Source organism: Rhinopithecus bieti, unplaced genomic scaffold (assembly GCF_001698545.2).
Source record: "Rhinopithecus bieti isolate Rb0 unplaced genomic scaffold, ASM169854v2 scaffold_4781, whole genome shotgun sequence".
In the NCBI taxonomy this organism is placed as follows: domain Eukaryota; kingdom Metazoa; phylum Chordata; class Mammalia; order Primates; family Cercopithecidae; genus Rhinopithecus; species Rhinopithecus bieti.
The window spans coordinates 5,266,113-5,285,432 of record NW_016805181.1 but is presented as its reverse complement, the minus strand read 5'-3'; the positions used below and the strand labels follow the sequence as shown (position 1 = coordinate 5,285,432).

Genomic DNA, 19,320 nt, shown 5'->3' with positions numbered 1-19,320 from the left:
TAAGAAACTGAGTAGCTTTCAAGTTGCAGACAGGGATAAGAAGAGGCAGAGCTGAAGGAACTACAGAGCAGCATAGGAAGAGGCTAAGAGTTAACAATCTGAAGACAGAAAACCCTGGCTTCTAATGCCAGTAATGCCACTTATTAAGGATGCCTCTTAGGCAAGTGACATCACACAGCCATTGCAAGCCCCAGTTTTTGTACAACTGTAAAATGGGAATAATACAGATAGTATCTACATCATAGGCTGATTTACAGGATTGAGATAATGCATATAAAGTGCTTGACACCATGTCTGACACCTAGCAAACACCCAGTAAACATTCAGTTTTCTTATTGGGTCATGACAATGATTCTGGCAGAGCCAACTATGGACAGCAGAAGCCCTCAATGTGGGACTCGGGAGCCCCTTCAGCAGTCCAGGTGTCCTCCAAATCTATTTCAATCTCCTGGGTGCAGTGCTACATTTCCCAGGATCCCCTGCAGTTAAAACACCATGTGACCAAGTTCTGGCCAATGAACTGTGCGGGTAGACGTGATGTGAATTACTTCCATAACTACCCCCACAAAACTACCCCTCATGATCCTTACTTCTCATCCCCTATCATCCAGACAGATGCAGAGGGTCCAGCAGAGACCTTCAGGGGCCCCTAGAAGATTTCAGGTCCACAAGTGAAAGGAGCCAGGGTTACTAATGACTGTCTGACGTGTGTCCTCACTGCACCCTCCACACACACCATCGATGGTACTTTATATGAGCAATATGTAAACTTTTGCTGTATCAAGTCATTGACATGTTGACCTCTTGTTACAGAGGTGGCCTAGCTGACTAATACACAGTTAATCAAACCTCAAGACGGACTCACAGGTCCCTGTTGCCTCAGTGATTCCATCACCACTGCACACACCAGAGTCTAGATACCATAAATACAGTCCAGGAGAGAAACCAGCAGTGTGGTGTGGTAACTGACAACTGGCCAGGTATGGTAAGCATAAGGTAAAGCCTGCAGCAACTCAAGAAATGCAGAGAGAAGACCACTCATCTAGAAGAAACAGGATGGCCCAGCAGCAATATTACCTGTGCTCATAGCTACTGGTTCTTCAGAACAGTGTGGTTCAGTGGAAAGAGCATGGTCTCAGAGGCCAAGCACATCAGAGGCCATATCTGCCTGAGATTTACCCAGAAAAGTGACTGAACTCCTCTGAGCTTCAGTTTCCACACCTACCAATCATGGATAACAACACCTACCTCTGTGTTCTGTGACATCACACTGGTATCTTCAAACCAGCCAGGGCAGGAATATTTATACCATAGGAATTGACGAACAGTGTACATAGGCGCTTTCTTCTCTAGAAATCCAGTTGTTAATAACTTACCAGCACATCCCTGGATAAACAGGAATCAGCTAAGTGGAAGGGGAGAAGGATGACAAGGAAAGAGAAGTCCAGCAGTGTAGACAGCATGTGTGAAGGCCCAGAGGTAAAAACCAAAAGGTTTGATGAAATGAAGGAAGTCCTAAGCAGCTGGGTATGGAGAGCTTTGGAAGATGTTAAAAGGAACCTAGAGAGAGGGCAGGAGCTGGACCTTGTGAAAGGACCTCACTAAATAGTAATTATTTATTCCAGTCATCCATGGCTGTGTAAAAAATTACCCCAAAGTGTAGTGGCTTAAAACAATCATTTCATTTTGTTCATGACTTTTAAGTCAGGAATTCATAGAGGGATCAGCTGGTGGGTTCATCTCCAATCTATGTCAGCTGGGGTTGGAGGACCCACTCCCATGATGGCATCTTCACACATATGCATGGTGCCTCGGTACTCTTTGGAGAGTCTGTCTCTCTCTCTCTCTCTCTCTCTCTCTCTTTCTCATGTGCCCATGTGCACACTTGCTCTCACTCTCACTCTACCCCCTATAGTGGGCAACTTCCCTAAGAAGCAGCATTTCCAGATAACAAATGAACTGCCAGGGTTCTTCCAACACAGCCTCAGAAGTCACATAGCATCACTTCCACCACAATCCATGGGTTACAAGCAACCCATGGATTACAGGGGCTAGCTCTGACCCAAAGGGGACAACCCAAGAGAATGAACATGAGGACTCGTGGTTCACTGAGGGCCTGCTTTGAAGACCAGCCACCGCATTGAGCAACCCCTGATCACTGCCCTGCCAGCCACAGATCCCTAAAGAAACCAGGGCCAGCCCTGTCCACAAGCAGCTATCTGCAGAGGAGACAGGATGCCTGCATAGAAAATAGGGGTGCAGCATCAGAGGGCCGCTCCCCACCCAGGATGGAAGGACAAACAGAGAGGAAGCATCAGGGAAGGGAGAGGCAGAGAAAGCGGTCCAGGTTAGGTAGAGAAGGCTTCCCAGGACAGTGGCATTCCCAGCAAGGTGAGTTAAGACTTGAAGGATGGAGGAGGTGGAGGGTTGGAAGGGAATGAATAGGCCATCCCTGGGGCCACCCCCAGGCTTCTATCACATTTGGATCACCATGGACCATGCCAGGTCATCTCCACATTTCCCAGCAGGGATGTTGATCAGACCTGGGCACTCTGCAGGGATGCTCAGCAGCTCAAGAGCAAGGGCGGCTCCTGACTGTGAGGGGTCATTGCCAGGCCCACAAGCCTGTCTGTTGCACTAGTGCCCGGGAGGGGCTGTGGACTGCGGACCTGTTTTCTCTGGCTCGACCTCACCCAGAGCCAGCAGCAGAAAGGCCAGTTATGCAACCATCCTCACCACAGCCTGCCAGCCTCAGAGGCCAGGCCTGGCCGCCAGGCCTGGTAAGGAGACTGCTGTGGCCTGCACAGCACAAGGCAGTCCTGGGCCCTAACTGCCACTTTCCATGCAGGTGCAAGACACTCTCTTGACAAACACCTGGGGACAGCAAGAGCCATGGGAGGGAGGTAAAAATAGCACAGTTGGCAACAGAGAAGGCTTTTCTAAGTCCTCAGGGTCCTATTATTCCTTGTCCATGGGATACACATGAGCTGGCACCGAGCATTCTCTCTTCTCCAAGGCTCATGCTTAGAACAGGCACAGAGGCCTAGGAGGCCTCTTGTATCGTGTCAGAGCTACAGAGTGATCAGAAGTTAGGGAGATCACCTGTTGCAGAGGCTGGACTTGGAGGATAGGATGGCGCTGCTGTCATAACCCCACATCCCCAGTGGGTTCTCCCTGACCACTCCCTCTATGGCCAGTTCTGTTTTCTCCCCCTTTTCTGAATCCCAAATTCTTGGTGTTTCTGTTATTCACATTGCCATTAAGAATCATGGGCCTTGCACTATGTTTTTAATTTGTTGTGTCAGGGTTTTATACAAACACAGCTAGATGCCTAGAAAAGACAACACATATGGGCATGCAGACTGTGCACTGCACAACTCCATAGGGCATCATCATGACCAGGATGTGAGTGGCGCCCTGGAATCATGCAATGTGGTTACTGGTGTTGCCAGAGAGGAAATGATGTCTTACATGACCCCAAATCCCCGGGAAAAGGACAGCCACGCTAATAAAGATTTGCTAACTAACCAATTTGTCTCCTGCTTCCAAAATATTCTCATGCATGGGGTTTGGCAGGCACACGGCCACAGTGCCCAATGGTCTAGAAAGAGAGACATATTGAAATACAATAATGTATTTCCAGGCCATGGAGGTGGAGAGGCACAGGGAATTGATCTTTCTAAGTCAAGAAAGATTCATAACCACTGAATGAGTTAACCACTACCTTCTTCTGAGTGTGCAGATTAAATTCTCTGTCGCACCAACATCCAAATGCGCTAAATTTTAACAGATCTGGAATTTGGATATATTTATTCCCCTTTCACAGAATTCCCATTCTTTTACTAACACAGTTTCAGAGTTTGAAATATGAGTAGGCAGTGTGTGGGGATAATAAGGCATCATTCCATACCAGGATGCACAGGCCCATGGTTTAATGATGAGACTTTGCTGGTGGGTACAAACTTTGCTGATCCCCCATGCTCTCTTGGATCTGTGTGCATCTCACACATATGTACACACACACACATCTCTCTCAAGTTTTTAAAAATCTACTTAAATTCTGCATCCTACCTCCAGTAAACTCTATGTACAGTGTAAATGTTGATATCAAAAATAGTGTTTTCTGCCGAGCACAGCAGCTCGCGCCTGTAATTCCAGCACTTTGGAGGCCGAGAGAGGTGGATCACTTGAGTCCAAGAGTTAGAGATCAGCCTGGGCAACATGGCAAAACTCCATCTCCACCGAAAATACAAAAAATTAGCCAGGCATGATGGTGCATGCCTGTAGTCACAAGCCTGCAGTCCCAGCTACTCAGGAGGCAGAGGTGGGAGATAGCTTGAGCCCAGGAGGTGGAGGTTTTGGAGAAAATAGTGTTTTCTCCAAAACTTCATGGAAGACTGTTGACACTCAGAAAAATGACCCAATATTGATTCTGTGCCCCCACATACCCCTCAGCACAGAGATGTGGCACATGCACTGTGGTTCATAAAGTACAATTCGATGTCATCTGATGTGAATCTCATAGCAGTCCTGGAGTTGCACATTGAGTAACCTGCATGACTCTACACAGCCTGCTGCCTGTCGGGTAGAGAAAAGGTGATTATCCCATTTTCCAGCAAGAAAAACTAAGACTTAGGGAATGTGATAGGACTAGACAGCATTTAAGTTTCCTTCTCATCCTGGGAATTGACACACCTGAGAATTCAGTAGTACGAAACTCTCTGAACTTGTCAAGGGACCTCACATCTCATCCAGGAACAATAATACACCACTTCTCTTTTCAGTTCTGTCTATGTCATCAGAGTTTCCCTCACACTGTGGCCAGGAAGAGCTAAGGAGGTATAAATGAGGTGTACAGTGTGGGATTAGGTGCATGGGACCACAGCCCACCTGCCTGGATTTAAACTGGCTCTGCCCCTCACCTGTGTGTGACCCTGAGCAGTTACTCAAACTCTCTGTGCCTCAGTTTGCAAATCCATAAGTGAGAATAATAATACCACCAAATTCACTGGGTTGTTGTGAGGATTATATAATACATATAGTTTAAAAACAACCAGACACACGGTAATCACTCAAAGTTTGTTATCCAAAAAAAGAAAAACATTTTTATTCTCTATGCATCCATTTTCTAATCTGTAAAATGGGAATTTGAAAAGGGCCTACATCACAGGATTGTTCTGAGGATTAAATAACAGAATAAACACAAGGAGCTTGAAACAATGCTTAATGCATAGAAGCCACTCAAACAAGTTTGTTCTAATTTTTTTCCCCTAAGAAAACAGTAACTCTAATTCCCACAGAAAGACTTCCCCAAACAAAAGTACCAGTAGGTCTGGAAATAAATGCAAGACCTGAGGAGGAATCATTGCTGTTTTCTAAAACCAGTGATAGACAGGCTATCTTAGGGACTGGAGGTTCTTGCTTTACATTCATTCTTTCTGAGGTCAGAAAGTAAAAAGGATCATGGGTGAACAGGCACTGGTGAAATGGGGAAGAAAGAACAGGAACATCTCAGTTGCTAGTTTCTGTTTTCACCATGAAAATCATTTTAAAGCCCTGCCTAGAATTTAAATAGCATCATCCCTGGAGATAGCTGTTTCAGTTTCATTACAGTCTGTGTTCATAGAGTACAAATAGAAACCTTCGTGATTTTATTAGTTTCCATGCAACTTAGGAGAGATTTGCATGATAACATTTCAGCTCCAGACTTTAAAAGGGACCAATTAAAATATAGCACTTGCATTGCCTGTCACTGGAAAATGAAAAGGTTCACAGAGTTTTAAAAACCTCTGTCATATCTGGTTCATGGTCATAAATCAAGCATTCAGTACTACAGTGGCAATCACTATTGTCTAAATGTTTAGTTTATTTTGTAAGAAGTACTTGGAGCAGCAGGGTGCAGCGGCTCACACCTGTAATCCCAGCACTTTGGGAGGCCGAAGCCAGTGGATCACTTGAGATCAGGCATTTGAGACCAGCCTGGTCAACATGGTAAAACCCTGTCTGTACTAAAAATACAAAAAAAAATTAGCCATTCATGGTGGTGCATGCCTGTAATCCCAGTTATGTGGGAGGCTGAGGCAAGAGAATTGCTTGAACCCAGGAGGCAAAGGTTGAGGTGAGCTGAGATCATGCCACTGCACCCTAGCCTGGACGAGACTAAGACTCCATCTCAAAAAAAAAAGAAAAAAGAAAGAATACTTGGAGGATGTTTGCACCCCTGATAAGAGTTAAACTGTAGTACAGAAGAAACAAAATGTACAACTAAGTATTTTTGCCTGGATTGCAGCAAGTCCCACACAATTACCAACACCCCAAAGCTACCTGGTACTCTGTGGATCTGTGAAGTGTTAATGTAATGTATCTGTGACAAGTTAAAATTTAATGCATGGCTCCGGTAGCATAATCGAATCGATGTTATGTAACCTAAGAGAACTATTCCAGTAAGTTCTGATGTGCCAGCTGCTTATGGTTCAGGGGGAGTTTTTTCGGAGGTTATTGAGTATTTGGGAATCATCCCTTCAGACACTTGCTCTTTTGCCACAGAAGCCGCGGTAATCTTATCCCTGCTTCTGGCAGCTGGAATGCTCCGTGGAACAGGGCTGAGATGAACATTCTGGCTCCAGGGCTGCCTTTTGGGGCAAGTTAAGGAAAAGGATCAAAGTGAGTTGATTTGCATGACCTTGTCTTTAATCAGATGTTTCTTTTTATGTTCAACCTCAACAAAGCCAGCCTATCATAGCACACTATTTATAGTCTATAATCTAAGATGTTCTGAACCACTCCCCACACCAAAATTAAAATTAAAACCTCAATAGTGGTGTGGCTATATCATAAGAAGTAATAGCAGAGTCACAGAAACCTATTTTGGAGACTTTTTTTTTAAATGACAGGCTTGATGGTATTTCCAGTGGGGCCTGTGTCCCCAGATTGTAATTCTTAAATACGTCATCAAAGTCAATATTGAAGTTCTGGGGACATGTCAATCAAATTTCACTCTTGTGTTTTATAGTAGAACAAGAACTTCTCCCTGGATCCACTGCCCTCAATAACTTAATCTTTGGTTCTTTATCAGGTAAAAATGACAGTTTTAAAATCTGACTTAAGAAATGGCTTTATATTGAAATCATGAAATCAGAGAATTTGTTATATGCACGAGAAAACTAAGGCCCAGAGCCAATGACTTGTCTAAGACACTGTAGCTAGTCACTTGTCATATGTCAAAATCAAAAATCCGGCACTCCCTTAACTTCACTCTAAGAGTAGACACCATTAAACCAGACCCTACAGGCAGAAAGAGGGTTGTTCTCTTCATTTGTCTGCTCTCAATGTGGGCAGCGCCTAACTCAAAGTCAGCCTGGGTACTTCTAGAGGGGTTGCCATCTTCCGAGGAAGAATATTAGCTGCCCACCAACAAAACAAGAACGCCACGGTAAAGAACATGTCAGGGAAGGAAATGTGCCCAAAGATAATGGTGGTCATCTGGAGCGGGAGTTTGCAGGAATGTTTTTCCCTTTTCTCAAATGTTTATTTATAATTGTGGTGAGATACACAGAATATAAAAATGTACCATCGTAACCATTTTAAGTGTGTAGCACTTCACACTTTAAAATGTGCATATTTCACACTGCTGTGCAGCCCATCTCCAGAACTTTTTCATCTTACAAAACTGAAACTCCATACCCGTTAAACACTTCCGTCCCTCTGGCCCCTGGAAACTACCCTTCTACTTTCTGTTTCTGTGAGTTTGGCAAGTCTATGTACCTCATATAAGTGGACCTTATCCTTTCGTGACTGGCTTATTTCATTTGGCTGATGTCCTCAATGTTCATCCACGTGGTAGCATGTGTCAGACTTGAATAATACTCTGCCTCATGTACCTACCACAATTTGCTGATCTATTCATCCGTGAATGAACCCTTGAATTGCTTTGGCCATTGTAAATAATGCTGCTGTGAACATGGGTGTACAAATATCTCCATAAGACCCTGCTTTTAAGTTTCTTGGATATCTACTCAGAAGTGGAATTGCTGGATCATATGATAATTCAATGATTAATTTGTTTTGGGAAACTGCCATACTACTTTCCGCCACGTCTGAACCATTTTGCATTCCCACAAACACTGCACAAGGGTTCCAATTTCTCCACATCCTCACCAACACTGGTGGTTTTCTATTTTTTTGACAATAGCCATCCTAACAGGTGTGACTGTGTCCTTTTTGTTTAATGCCCCTGGACGTCCCCCATTTTCTACAATGAACATGTAGTGCATTTAGGATTAAGGACAGAATATAAAACGCTGAAGTTAAAAAGTAAATCCTCTGGAGAAAACAAGGTTGCGAAAGAACTTAAGAAATGATTGGGATTTTTTTAGAGTGAGACAAACGAACCCTCTTGAGGGCTTAGCTAGAGACATCATTCCTATACTCTTCAAGAATCTATCACCTGATCGGCTGTGGCTGCCACAATCCACAGGAGAAATGGCCATAATTCATGAGCAGCTGAAATAATTCCTCTAAGCTCTGGGAGGAAAGTGTTCCCAGATGCAGGAAGGAGAACAACAATGCATATTAAGCTGTTGCCAGCTAATGTTGGTCATAAAAATCCCTAGCACTTAGGTAAGGTCTTTCATCTTCCAAATCTTTCCTCCAAGCCTTAGAACGCTTATCTCTGAGTTCTCCGTTTGAATAACTGGAGGCCCACTTTTTCCCCTTCCAGAGTCACAAAGGGTCCACTTTCCAAAACCACATAAAGAGAAAAGAATGTGAATGTGGCAACTTCTCCTGAAGAGGAGCAGAATTCTGCTCTCGGTTAACAAGCACACAAAGAAGATTCCCCACAAAGCCTTCCAACGCTTCACCTCTGAGCCACACAGGCCACGTGCTATCAGTTCATTAGACAGAATGTCTTGTTTGAAGAGCTAAAATTTTCCAAAAGTGAACTCATTCTACTCACTGGTCTTTATATATGTGTTTATATATGCTTTACTCCTTGGAAGTGAGGTCATTTGATACGATTTATTCATTAAGACAAAAGTGAAGGAACTAAAACCAAAATCCATCCAATCAGCTATTTATCCAACCTCTAACTCTCAGAGGAGAAATTCTTTTTTCCTTGGTGTGAACCTCTCCCTCTACCTCCTGCCTTCCCTCACCTTCTTCCGTGTGTGTTTTGCTCTCTTTTCTTTTCTGGTTTCTTTCTGTTCAGCAAAATAGGGGAGATGACAGCAGACGTATACAGGAGCCCCAAAGGAAAGGAGACCCAACAATCAGGTGGGGAAGAAACAGCCTCCTGTTCTAAGGAGTGGCTGTATTCAAATGATGCAAAAAGAGGTTCAATAGCACTGTCTGTCTCCCTAGGTGGAAAAGAGTCAACACCTAGAAAATGGAATCCAGCTTGAGTTTTCTAACAAAAGTTCCGCACCCTACATCCAGATTCTTGGCAGGGCCCCAAAATTACAACTCTCCCGTGAAACTGAGAAGGGGGCTGAACCTGGGAGATACAGGGCACGTGACTTTGATAAGGAGGTGAATTTATGGCCCAGCGACAGCCAAAAGCCTCCAGCCACAGCTGCTGACAAGACCAAAAAGACCTCAGAAGGCAAACTTCAAGAAACTACCAGAATGGGTCGTTTTCTGAACTCTGGGCAAAGGGCAAAGGGAAACGACACAGTCTCAGGAGGAGGAGGAACCCAGGGAAGCCATCAGGGAGAAAAAGAAAGTGGCCTTCAAGGAGGAAACACAAGTTAAGGTTAAGGTCAACAACACTGTGGACATGGAAACACTACCCAGCTCTGTCCCTTCCTGGACTGGATTTAAAATTTGAAATCTACCGTCCACGAAGGCTTGTTCTGCATGTCCCAGACACAGACTAGAAGCAAAGAGGGACTAGTGCAAACAAAAAGATCTTTCCAAGTTCATCGTAAGGTGGGTTTGTCCCCATTGGAATGGTGGCCTCAGGAGATCATAAACACGCTGGTAGGGCAGGCTTCCAGCACTGGGGAGGAAGCACATAGGGCCTGAGGCCCCAAAGCTTCCTTCCACCTCTGTGAGTTTATAGTTCCATGTGCTTCTGCACTTGTTAAATCAGGTTGCTATTTATTGTCTACTAACCTACAAACTTGAAGCCCCCAACCAGCAGAGGCCACTCTCGATCCCACCCCCAGCCCCAGTTCACTCCCAAAGATGAAGACAGAGAAGACTGTCCAGTCTCTAAATGGGATGAAGGATCTAGAATAAGACATGGAACAGGAAAATAAAATAAATACTCATCTTATACTCCCAACTTGAAATGCACATACAGGCAGCCCAACAGCCTGTAGATAATTTGGCTTATAATGATATGCAAAGATGCAGACCCATCGTGGCTGAACAGTTTCGTACAGTTAGAAGTGACCCTGGAAAGAATATTACTGACAATCTTGCCTTAAAAACTCTTTTGCAAAAGACATCATGGCCCCAGACTTCAGCAGCTAACAGATGGAAATTAATTTCACTTCAAGTCAAAAACCTAAAATCCGGCCGGGTGTGGTGGCTCACACCTGTAATCCCAGCACTTTGGGAGGCCAAGGCGGGTGGATCATTTGAGGTCAGAGTTCAAGACCAGACTGACCGACATGGTGAAAGCCCGTCTCCATTAAAAATACAAAAATTAGCCATGCATGGGGGCATGCACCTGTAATCCCAGGTACTCGGGAGGCTGAGGCACGAGAACCCTGGAGGAGGAGATTACAATGAGCCGAGATCATGCCACTGCACTCCAGCCTGCCAGCCTGGGCAACACAGCAAGACTCTGTCTCAAACAAAAAAAAAAAGTCTAAAATCCTATTTTTCCTTTTAAAAAAACACCCCTCCCCCCAAGTAAAAGTCAACTCTGATAATGGGGAGATCTACATGTTTACCTTAATGACTTCTTCCCCAAATTGAAGTATTCCTCCCTATTGTGCTGGAAACCAAAATTAAATAGCACCAAGTTTCCACAGAAACCCTCAGGAATGCGAGCCACTAAGGAAAAAAGGATGTAAAAGAAAAACTGTAGCGAGAGGAGGTGGGGGAGAAGGCTGGAATGCAGGCTTTCCTGTGAATTCACTTTGAAATGCCCAGAGTTCACCAGATCTGAGTCCCCAAGAAAATCTGGTAGAGAGGCCAGTGAAACAGCATAAAGAATAGAAAACACATGAGATGTGTTAAATAATTTTGATTTTGGCCACGTGAAGAAGTATTAGTCATACAGGTAACGCGATCTTACAGGGAGATGATTCCAAGGCTCAGCTTGACAACGTTAAGTATACTCATTCTGGGCCTGGAGTGCCAATTACATTTCCAGATTGGCAATTAGACATAATGTCCCAAGACAATCACCAAATAATGCCAAAAACAAAGCAAGTTACATCTTAAAGCAGCCATTCTTTTGAAACTGCCCTTCCCTCCTCTGCCTGACTCATCCACCTCACAAACAGCTGCCCCTTATGAACTAAATCCTTGTTAGCTACTGATCAAGAGAGACCAAGTGGCATGAATAATTAAAATCCACGAATGATTCAAGCACCATGTTGTCAACAAACCAAGTCCATCCCTTTCACCAGGAGTTTCTCCATAGCGTCTAACAAATTACCCAAAAAAGCAGTAAAATATATTTGCCACCCCCAACCAATGTATTCTCGTTCAGCCCCCAGCTAACCACTGGAAAGAGCCTTCCAACATCTATGTGTGTTTACATTTGTATGACTCAGTTCCTGCCCTCAAGGAGTTTGCAGGCAATTCAGAGATCAGATGTTCATATTCCATGAGAAGATAACTTTTTTCCTCTGCTCAGCCTGTCAAGTACTAATAAAAGTCCTAATGAGCAGGGAGTCAGAACTGGGTCTTACTTGTTTTTCCCCCAGCACCTAGCTTGGTTTCTGGCACATCGTATGCACTTAATACGCAACACAAGCAAAAACAACAACAATAATTATAACCAGATGACTTCTTTAAGGGCCTACTGTGTGCAGGCCACAATGCCAAGTCCTTCTTCATTCTGCCTGCTGCAGACATTCATGGTTTTCCCCTCTGACGATGAAACAACATTAAAAGTACATCTCATGGAAAAAGTCCCTGACAGTGTGAGCTGTGAAAACCCCTGGTATGGTGAGAAAAGGAGCTACTTTCACTTTCGTCTGCTGGAATTCTTAAGAAGTGCATTGGAGGGCCACATAGCACGGTTCCACCTGTGTCCCCCAGTCACTCCACAGGCAGCTCTTCAGCCAATTCTTTGAGGTTGAACCCTCCATTTGGGAAGGCCCACCCAGGTCCCTACGGAAAATCAGGCTGGCAGTCTTGATGCCCACTGACTTCAAACACTCCAGAGGGAGTGGTCCCCAGCCAGCCTGGAGCATCACCGCAGTGCATCCCTGGTAACACCACAGTCTTTAATTTTGCAAGGAGGTGGTTTGGCTGGGTTGCCCTCCTGGACTTCGGGAAGCCACACCCTTTGCAGAATGACCAACTGGCACGAGGAAGAACCCACACATTGGTGGGTAAAACGCAGACCACACCCTATAAACACTGTTCTGGCTGCCACAACCCAACCCTAAATCCACAGTGTGATGGGTTCCTTAGGAGCAGGCACCTGGACCATCAGCTTTCACAAATAAGAGCCCAGCCTGTACCACAGCTACCCTGGCCTGAACGGAGTTTTCTCCACCCAACAGTCTGGCACAGCAAACCTTCTGCTTCTCATCCCTTCCCCCTTTAAGAGCTGGGAATTTCCACATTTAAAAATAAGCTGATCTTCAGGGATGGACTGCCCGGAGGCTGAGGGATGGACCAGATCCTTGATACTCAAAGTGTGGTCTGCACAGCATCAGCATAGCCTGTGTCTCACCAGACCAGCAGAATCTCAGGTCCCACACTGGATCTTCTTCATCACAGCCTGCATTTTAACAGCTCCCGGTGATTCCTGAGCATATTAAAGTCTGAGTTAGCCAGGCACAGTGGCTCACACCTGTAATCCCAACACTTTGGGAGGCCAAGATGGGAAGATCACTTGAACCCAGGAGTTCAAGACCAGCCTGGGCAACATAGGGAGACCCCGTCTCTATAAAAAATTTAAAAATTAGCCAGGCGTGGTGGCACACATCCACAGTCTTGGCTACTTGGGGAGCTGAGGCGAGAGGATCACTTGAGCCTGGGAGGTTGAAGCTGCAGTGAGCAGTGATCATGCCACTGCACTCCAGCCTGGGCAACAGAGTGAGACCCTGTCCAAAAACAAAAAATGTTTGAGAAGCCCAGGCCTAGAGACACTCTCCAGTCCTTGAAGTTAAAGATCTGATATCCCCACTGAACATTCCCCAGGCCTTCTGTCCACAGTACTAGGACACCCCTACCTCCAAGGGTCCCTGAGTTTCCTTTTCTAGGTGCCTGATGCGTGGGGTTCCACCCACCCAAGAAGCAGTTCTAAAAGAGACACCCTTGGTCTGCTCCCTGACTGTGCACAGAAAGGCGTGGCCTTGCCTGATCCCCAGGGATGTCTCTAAGGGACCCAGTGTTCCCCACAGGGCCCAGGGCCAGCATCACAGCACAAACAGCCCTTTCACTGGAACCACAAAGGCAACCCTCCAGGGGATCTGCAGCTCGGCAAGGTGGTGCTGGCTGCTGTGATTCACAGATTAGCATGGTCACTGCCAGTGTGAGCCGGGACACCCACTTTGGGAAGAAGGTCCTGGCACTGCAATCTAATGCCAATGTAACTGTTTCTGCACCAGGTCTCTCATGTCTTGATGAGAGTCAGAGAGAGACAGCCCCAAAGCAAGCACTTACTCCTAGCTATCAGCCACCCAGTAAATGTCCCCATTCAGGGAACAAAATAGCCGTGAGGCAAAGAGAAGGTCCATTTGGCCTTCCCATTGGAATGCTTTATCCTCCAGGCCAAACAGCAGGGGCAAACAGCTCTTCTTTTCCTCCTGATGTATGTTTGGTCAAGTCTCCTGGGCACCTGGAAGCAGGGCTAGACCAAGGCCCCCAAAGGGAGGCCATAGGTTCCCAGTGTCCTCAGGAAATGCTATAAAGTGGGGTTGGTGAAAAAAACCACCCCCATGAGACTGTGCTCTATCATAGACCTCAATCTGCAGGTGAGGAAACTGAGGCACAAAGGCATGATGTCTTTGCCTAGGATCACAGGCTGAACCTTGGGCACTGCACATCAACCTTGACACCAGAGCAAGACTGCTCACAGGTAGCACATTTGAGGGCATTTTAACCAATTTCTCTACCAGCAGGATGCTGCCAAGCCTGTGATATGACCCTCCAAAGGGGGAAGCTCAGCCATGCCATGCCTGCTGATTTTTTTTCACAACGTAATTTAAAAGGCAGGTGTGCCACAAGAACACACTTTGGGAAACACTGGCCTAGCGGATATCTTGGAAAAGCTGGTCTGGGTAGACAGGGAGTGTCCTGGCCGAGAGACTGTGACATCACTTGGGAGACAGGTCTATGCGTCCTGGACGTGGGATAACAGGGGTGGAATTTGTCCCTCCTCAAGGGTACAATGCTGGACAACCACAACGGCCCACCAAACGCCACAGTGTTTCCCTTCTGCCAGCCCGGCAGCTCCTGGTCCCCCATACTGTCAATGTTTGTCCACTGATACCCCACCATCAAAACTGTAACCAACCTGCCAGGACCTCATCGATGGAGCTTACCTCTGCTGCCCTGCCTTAACCGTCTAGCCTTGCAACAGCCAAGAGTGATAAGCCCATGTGTCAGTCTTACTCTAACTGGTTTTTTGACCTATGACAGTATACTTCAGGATCTGAAGGCTCCTTTGGGCTCAAAAATTGTATTTGTTATAGTCTGCGCCCTTCAGGGGCTAAAAGTTCAATGAATCAAAGGGAAAATAAATTCAGCACTTCGTGAAGCTATGACAGTTACCACTTACAAGAGCCCTGCTAAGTGCCTGGCATTTGCAGGGTGCTATATGCCCATTATTCCTGCTCCCTATAAGAACCCTACAAAGTAAGCATCAGTATGCTCTTGGTATGGGTGAAGTAATCAAAGCTCAACATGGTTGGCAGTCAAAGATGCCCTGCTAATAAATGTGAGATCCATGATTTGAACTTGGGTTTGTCCGATTGCAGAGTCTTGTACTAAAATGTGCATTTCCATAAAGAGGGCCAGGGGCTGGACGCAGTGCCTCACGCCTGTAATCCCAGCACTTTGGGAGGCCAAGGTGAGCAGATCACAAGGTCAGGAAATCAAGACCATCCTGGCCAATGTGGTAAAACCCCGTCTCTACTAAAAATACAAAAATTAGCCAGGTGTGGCAGCGTGTGCCTGTAGTCCCAGTTACTTGGGAGGCTGAGGCAGGAGAATTGCTTGAACCCAGGAGGCGGAGGCTGCAGTGAGCAGAGATCACGCCACTGCACTTCAGCCTGGGCAACAGAGCAAGACTCTGTCTCAAGAAAAAAAAAGAAAAAAGAAAAGAAAAAAGAGAAAGAGAGAGCCAGGAATGAGAAGCACAAGCTCTCTGGACAAGGGCGGTCAGCTGGAGCTCCCCCATGACTGGAACCTGAGAACTCCTCCAAGGCCACCCCAAGTAATCTGCTCAAAAAGGAGTATCTGAAGGTCATCCGGTGCAGCCAATCCCCAGGACAGGATGAGATGAGGCACCAGGGCCAATCTGGAATCAAGAGTTCCACGGCACCGAAGCTCCAGCCCTGATTGAATGCGTCAGGCCAGACCCTGGGTAATTACCAAGCTGTAGGGATCTGATATTTATATTAGTCACGAGCCTGACAGAGAAAACGTGTTGTTTTCTCAGGCACAGCCATGGAGACAACATCTCGATAATTCATTACACGCAGACCATCCTTCATCAAGCCCAAGCTTCTGCAAAGACAACAGCTCAAACTGAGAATAGGAATAACTCTATTCCCAGCCACACTCAGGCCCCTCAGCAAACCACAGAACCATCAGGAAGTTGGCCTCAGTTTCCCCAGATATTTAAAGAGAAGTGGACCATATGCTGGAAGATGAGCAGAAGACAGAAATAAAGATATGTAACTGTCCCAAGGCTGAATTCCTAGAGGAATTGCTGGGGGATTGCAAAACACATTCTGAGCTAGAAACTTTAACCCTCATTCCTCAACTCTCCCTCTCTCCTAAATCGAATCACAGAGCTGGAAGAGACATTAGAACTCACAGAATTCAATCCCCACATTTTATACATAAGGAAAGAGAGACACCAGAGAGGTTAAATAACTTCTTCAAAGTCATGGCTTTATTCAGGCTATCAGAGCAGCTCCCTATTCAATATAGTCTACAACAGGATCGAACTTCACAATGTCACACCCAAGTGAATAGAGAGCTCTGATGAAATCCCACAAAGAAAAAAACAATGTGAAAAAGTACAGCAAAGAACACAGTACTGGAATGACTGTGACCAAGTTCCCAACAGGAGGAAATTGTAATGTTTTCTTCTTCACTTTCTGAAAAAGTCCACATGCCACTCTTTTCAAAAGACTAAAGTCATTCACTATTTGAGATTCAGAGACCAGAGGTACTAATGAAGAGATGTCCCACGATGCATGTCCACAGTCTTGTATTCCTTTGATGAAAAAGGATGGTGCAATCCCAGAGACCAAATATTCATGAAATTGGAGGTCCTTGCTGAATTTTATCTCCCATAGAATTTTAGATGCTACAAAAGACCTGCTTTCCTCTGTAATCCAGCTCTTGATCAAACCATCTTGGGGCTGAAGGATGGTGAGGATGAACCCATCTGAGGGCTGGTAGAATTTTCTGGAAAGGCAGCCTATGTTTTCTTGGGAAATCTAGCACAAAAATTATTATTCTAAACTTAAGCCAATACATGCCTGTGTATTGAGTCTTGACAAAACTACCAAATACTTGGAAAGCAAAAAGAACAAAAGACAAAAAAACACACACACACAATTGCAATAAAAATACAGACCTCAAGCGTAGAAAGAAAAGCTTTTAAAAGGTTTAACTTACCATTATTGCTTATAATGAGCTGGCTACCTATGTCTTGAGTGAGCAAATCTAGGGGCAGATATCAAGAGATTCTGGGCATGCTTTAAAATGGACTCATGGTATCAAAAGGAACCTGTACTCATTCTATACTGGCCTCACATCTTCCGAACCAACCACCATCACCTCTCATCCCTGGCGAACTTCTTATAGCAACTAACTTCCATTTATGTCCACTCAGCAGGTCTTGGAGCTACCAAATATAGCCAAATATTTATGAATTGTTTTTTCTAATCGTTGCCAAAAACCTATTTTCTGGAGTAAACTGACAGAAGTTATGCTTGCTCATCATTTAGGAGATCCTTTGTGTGTGCAATGGGATTAGTATTTCATTACAGACACAGCAATTGCATGTAGGTACTCCCTGGCGTAAAAATATTTTGGAAGCTGTGTTTAGGACCCCAGGACCACAGAGACACCACAACTTATTTTGAATCATTGAAAAAGTTTTCATTATGATCAAAATTGCCCACTGCCTGAAAGAAAGCAAGCTGTTAAAAAGTTCACCCAGATCACTCCATCTAGGGAACATTTCAGACACACACAGCTGTGAGCTATCTTTCCCCTAAAGACAGTCGCTGAATCGCAGTAAACCGGGGAACAAAATTCCCGAGACTGTTGGGGGAGGCAGAGGAGAAGGATGGAGAGAGGGAATGTGGGAATTTGAAGGCTCCAGGAATAAGCTGTTCTCAGCAGGAAGGCTAGGCAGAGATCTGGTGTATAGGGCTTTGCTTCACCTGAGGGCTTCTCTGGCAGGTGGGAGGTTTTCCTCCTTGACAAATAAGAAAGAACCTCTACGGCTGAGAAGGTAATTCCAAAGAAAACTCTCCAGCCAACACCTGCAGGCCTCCGGAGAAGTCAGAGAATGACGAAGAGAATGACGGTTATAATATTTCTCCCTTTGTTCCAATACACCAGTATTTTCCAAAACACAAATGTGCTGCCACAAACACAGCTGAGCTCCAGCACCCAACAGGATGTATAATTAATGATCAGGAGAGAGAGCCTCCATTCGCCTTGGTGTTTTCATAGTCAGCCTTCACCCATAGCCCCTGGCTTCCCTACTTCTTCTCTCAGCCGCTAAGGAGGCTGCTACAAGTTGTTGTGCCCTGTGGAAGTTTGACGGGTCCTCAGTTTAACTTTACTAGAAAATATGTGAACATGTGGAGGCTGCAATGTGTATCTACCCTGCACTATTCCCCTGGATGTCCCTTCCCTCCAAAACGGTTCGTGCTGTGAAGTCTCCTAGGATGGGAATTACTCAGAAAGAAGGCAGCTGGGTCACTCTCTTTTTTCCAGTTCTTTCTTTTTTACTCTGCAGTTTTCTATCAAACAGTGTCGGGCCCCCCACTCCAGATAGTGGCTGTGGGGAAGGGAGGACATCTCTAGGGACACGACTACAGACCAGGCAGTGAGCCTAGCAACCATACATCGAAGGTGTCGCCAGCCTCAGTGCTGGTGGGCGTCTGCGCCAGGAATAGCTAAAGCCGACGACATCTAGCCACCTTGAGCGCCAGGGAAGAAGCTCCGCGTAAAACCGCGGCCTCAGGTGGACCCCCGCTCCAGCTCCGCGCTGCTGGTGGCATTTCCGGGGGCCCAAAGTGGATGGCCTGGGGGCAAAGGAACAGAGGCCGAAGAACTTGGGGAATGTTCCACTAGAGCACCTAAGGGACGGAGTGGGAGGTTACATCAGATATCCGACCTCGACACATTCTGAAAGTGGCAGCCCCATGGGCTGCCCCCAATACTGGAATGGATCTCCCCAACTTCTCTCGCCCCTCGAAGTCCCCCTGCTATCTCGGGCCATGCTCCTCCCCCGGGATTCCCTTGTGTAAAATTATTCTCTCCCTTGCCCAAAGGATTTTCCCTTCTTTCTGACCCCACGAACTCATCTCCCCAACAGGTTCCTGAAGTAGGGGCGGATGTCCTCCTTCTCGCCCACCGCCAGGAGCCGAGCCCCGGCAGGTGAGCGGTGTAGAACACGCACCCAGCTGCCCCCAGCTCCCTGCGTCCCCGCCGGGTAGGCTCTCCCCACCCCGCACCACGGCACCCAAGACTGTGCGTCCCCCACCCCGGCCCCAGCCGCTGCCGCCAACAACCCTACAATAAACAAGAGGACAGGATTGGGCGTCCGTGTCCCGGAGCGCACCGGCTGGGGGCAACTCCTCACCCCCGGCGCGCCGCCCGCTGCCCCGATCCGAGAGCACCGGGAGAGCCGAGGGAAGGGAAGGCGGCGAGGGGAAGGCAGGCTGGGATGGAGGGAGGCAATGCGCGGCGCGGAGCGAGGAGGTG

General features: G+C 46.3%; 1 protein-coding gene across 13 annotated transcripts in view; it reads right to left on the bottom strand.

Annotated features, from left to right (window-relative positions):
• The window catches only part of KCNMA1 (potassium calcium-activated channel subfamily M alpha 1), a 767,391-nt gene that overhangs the window by 747,341 nt on the left and 730 nt on the right, over positions 1 to 19,320 (bottom strand). Inside the window, exons 2-3 of one of the 13 annotated variants that reach the window (XM_017871450.1) lie at positions 19,016 to 19,128; positions 18,314 to 18,692 (exon numbers count right to left, since the gene is read on the bottom strand). The exons of 9 other annotated variants lie outside the window; for them this stretch is intronic. In XM_017871450.1, the coding sequence (XP_017726939.1) occupies positions 18,446 to 18,692; positions 19,016 to 19,128 (360 nt within the window). In that variant the 3' untranslated portion in view covers positions 18,314 to 18,445. 3 more of the 13 variants (XM_017871446.1, XM_017871447.1, XM_017871452.1) reach the window with 3 other exon arrangements.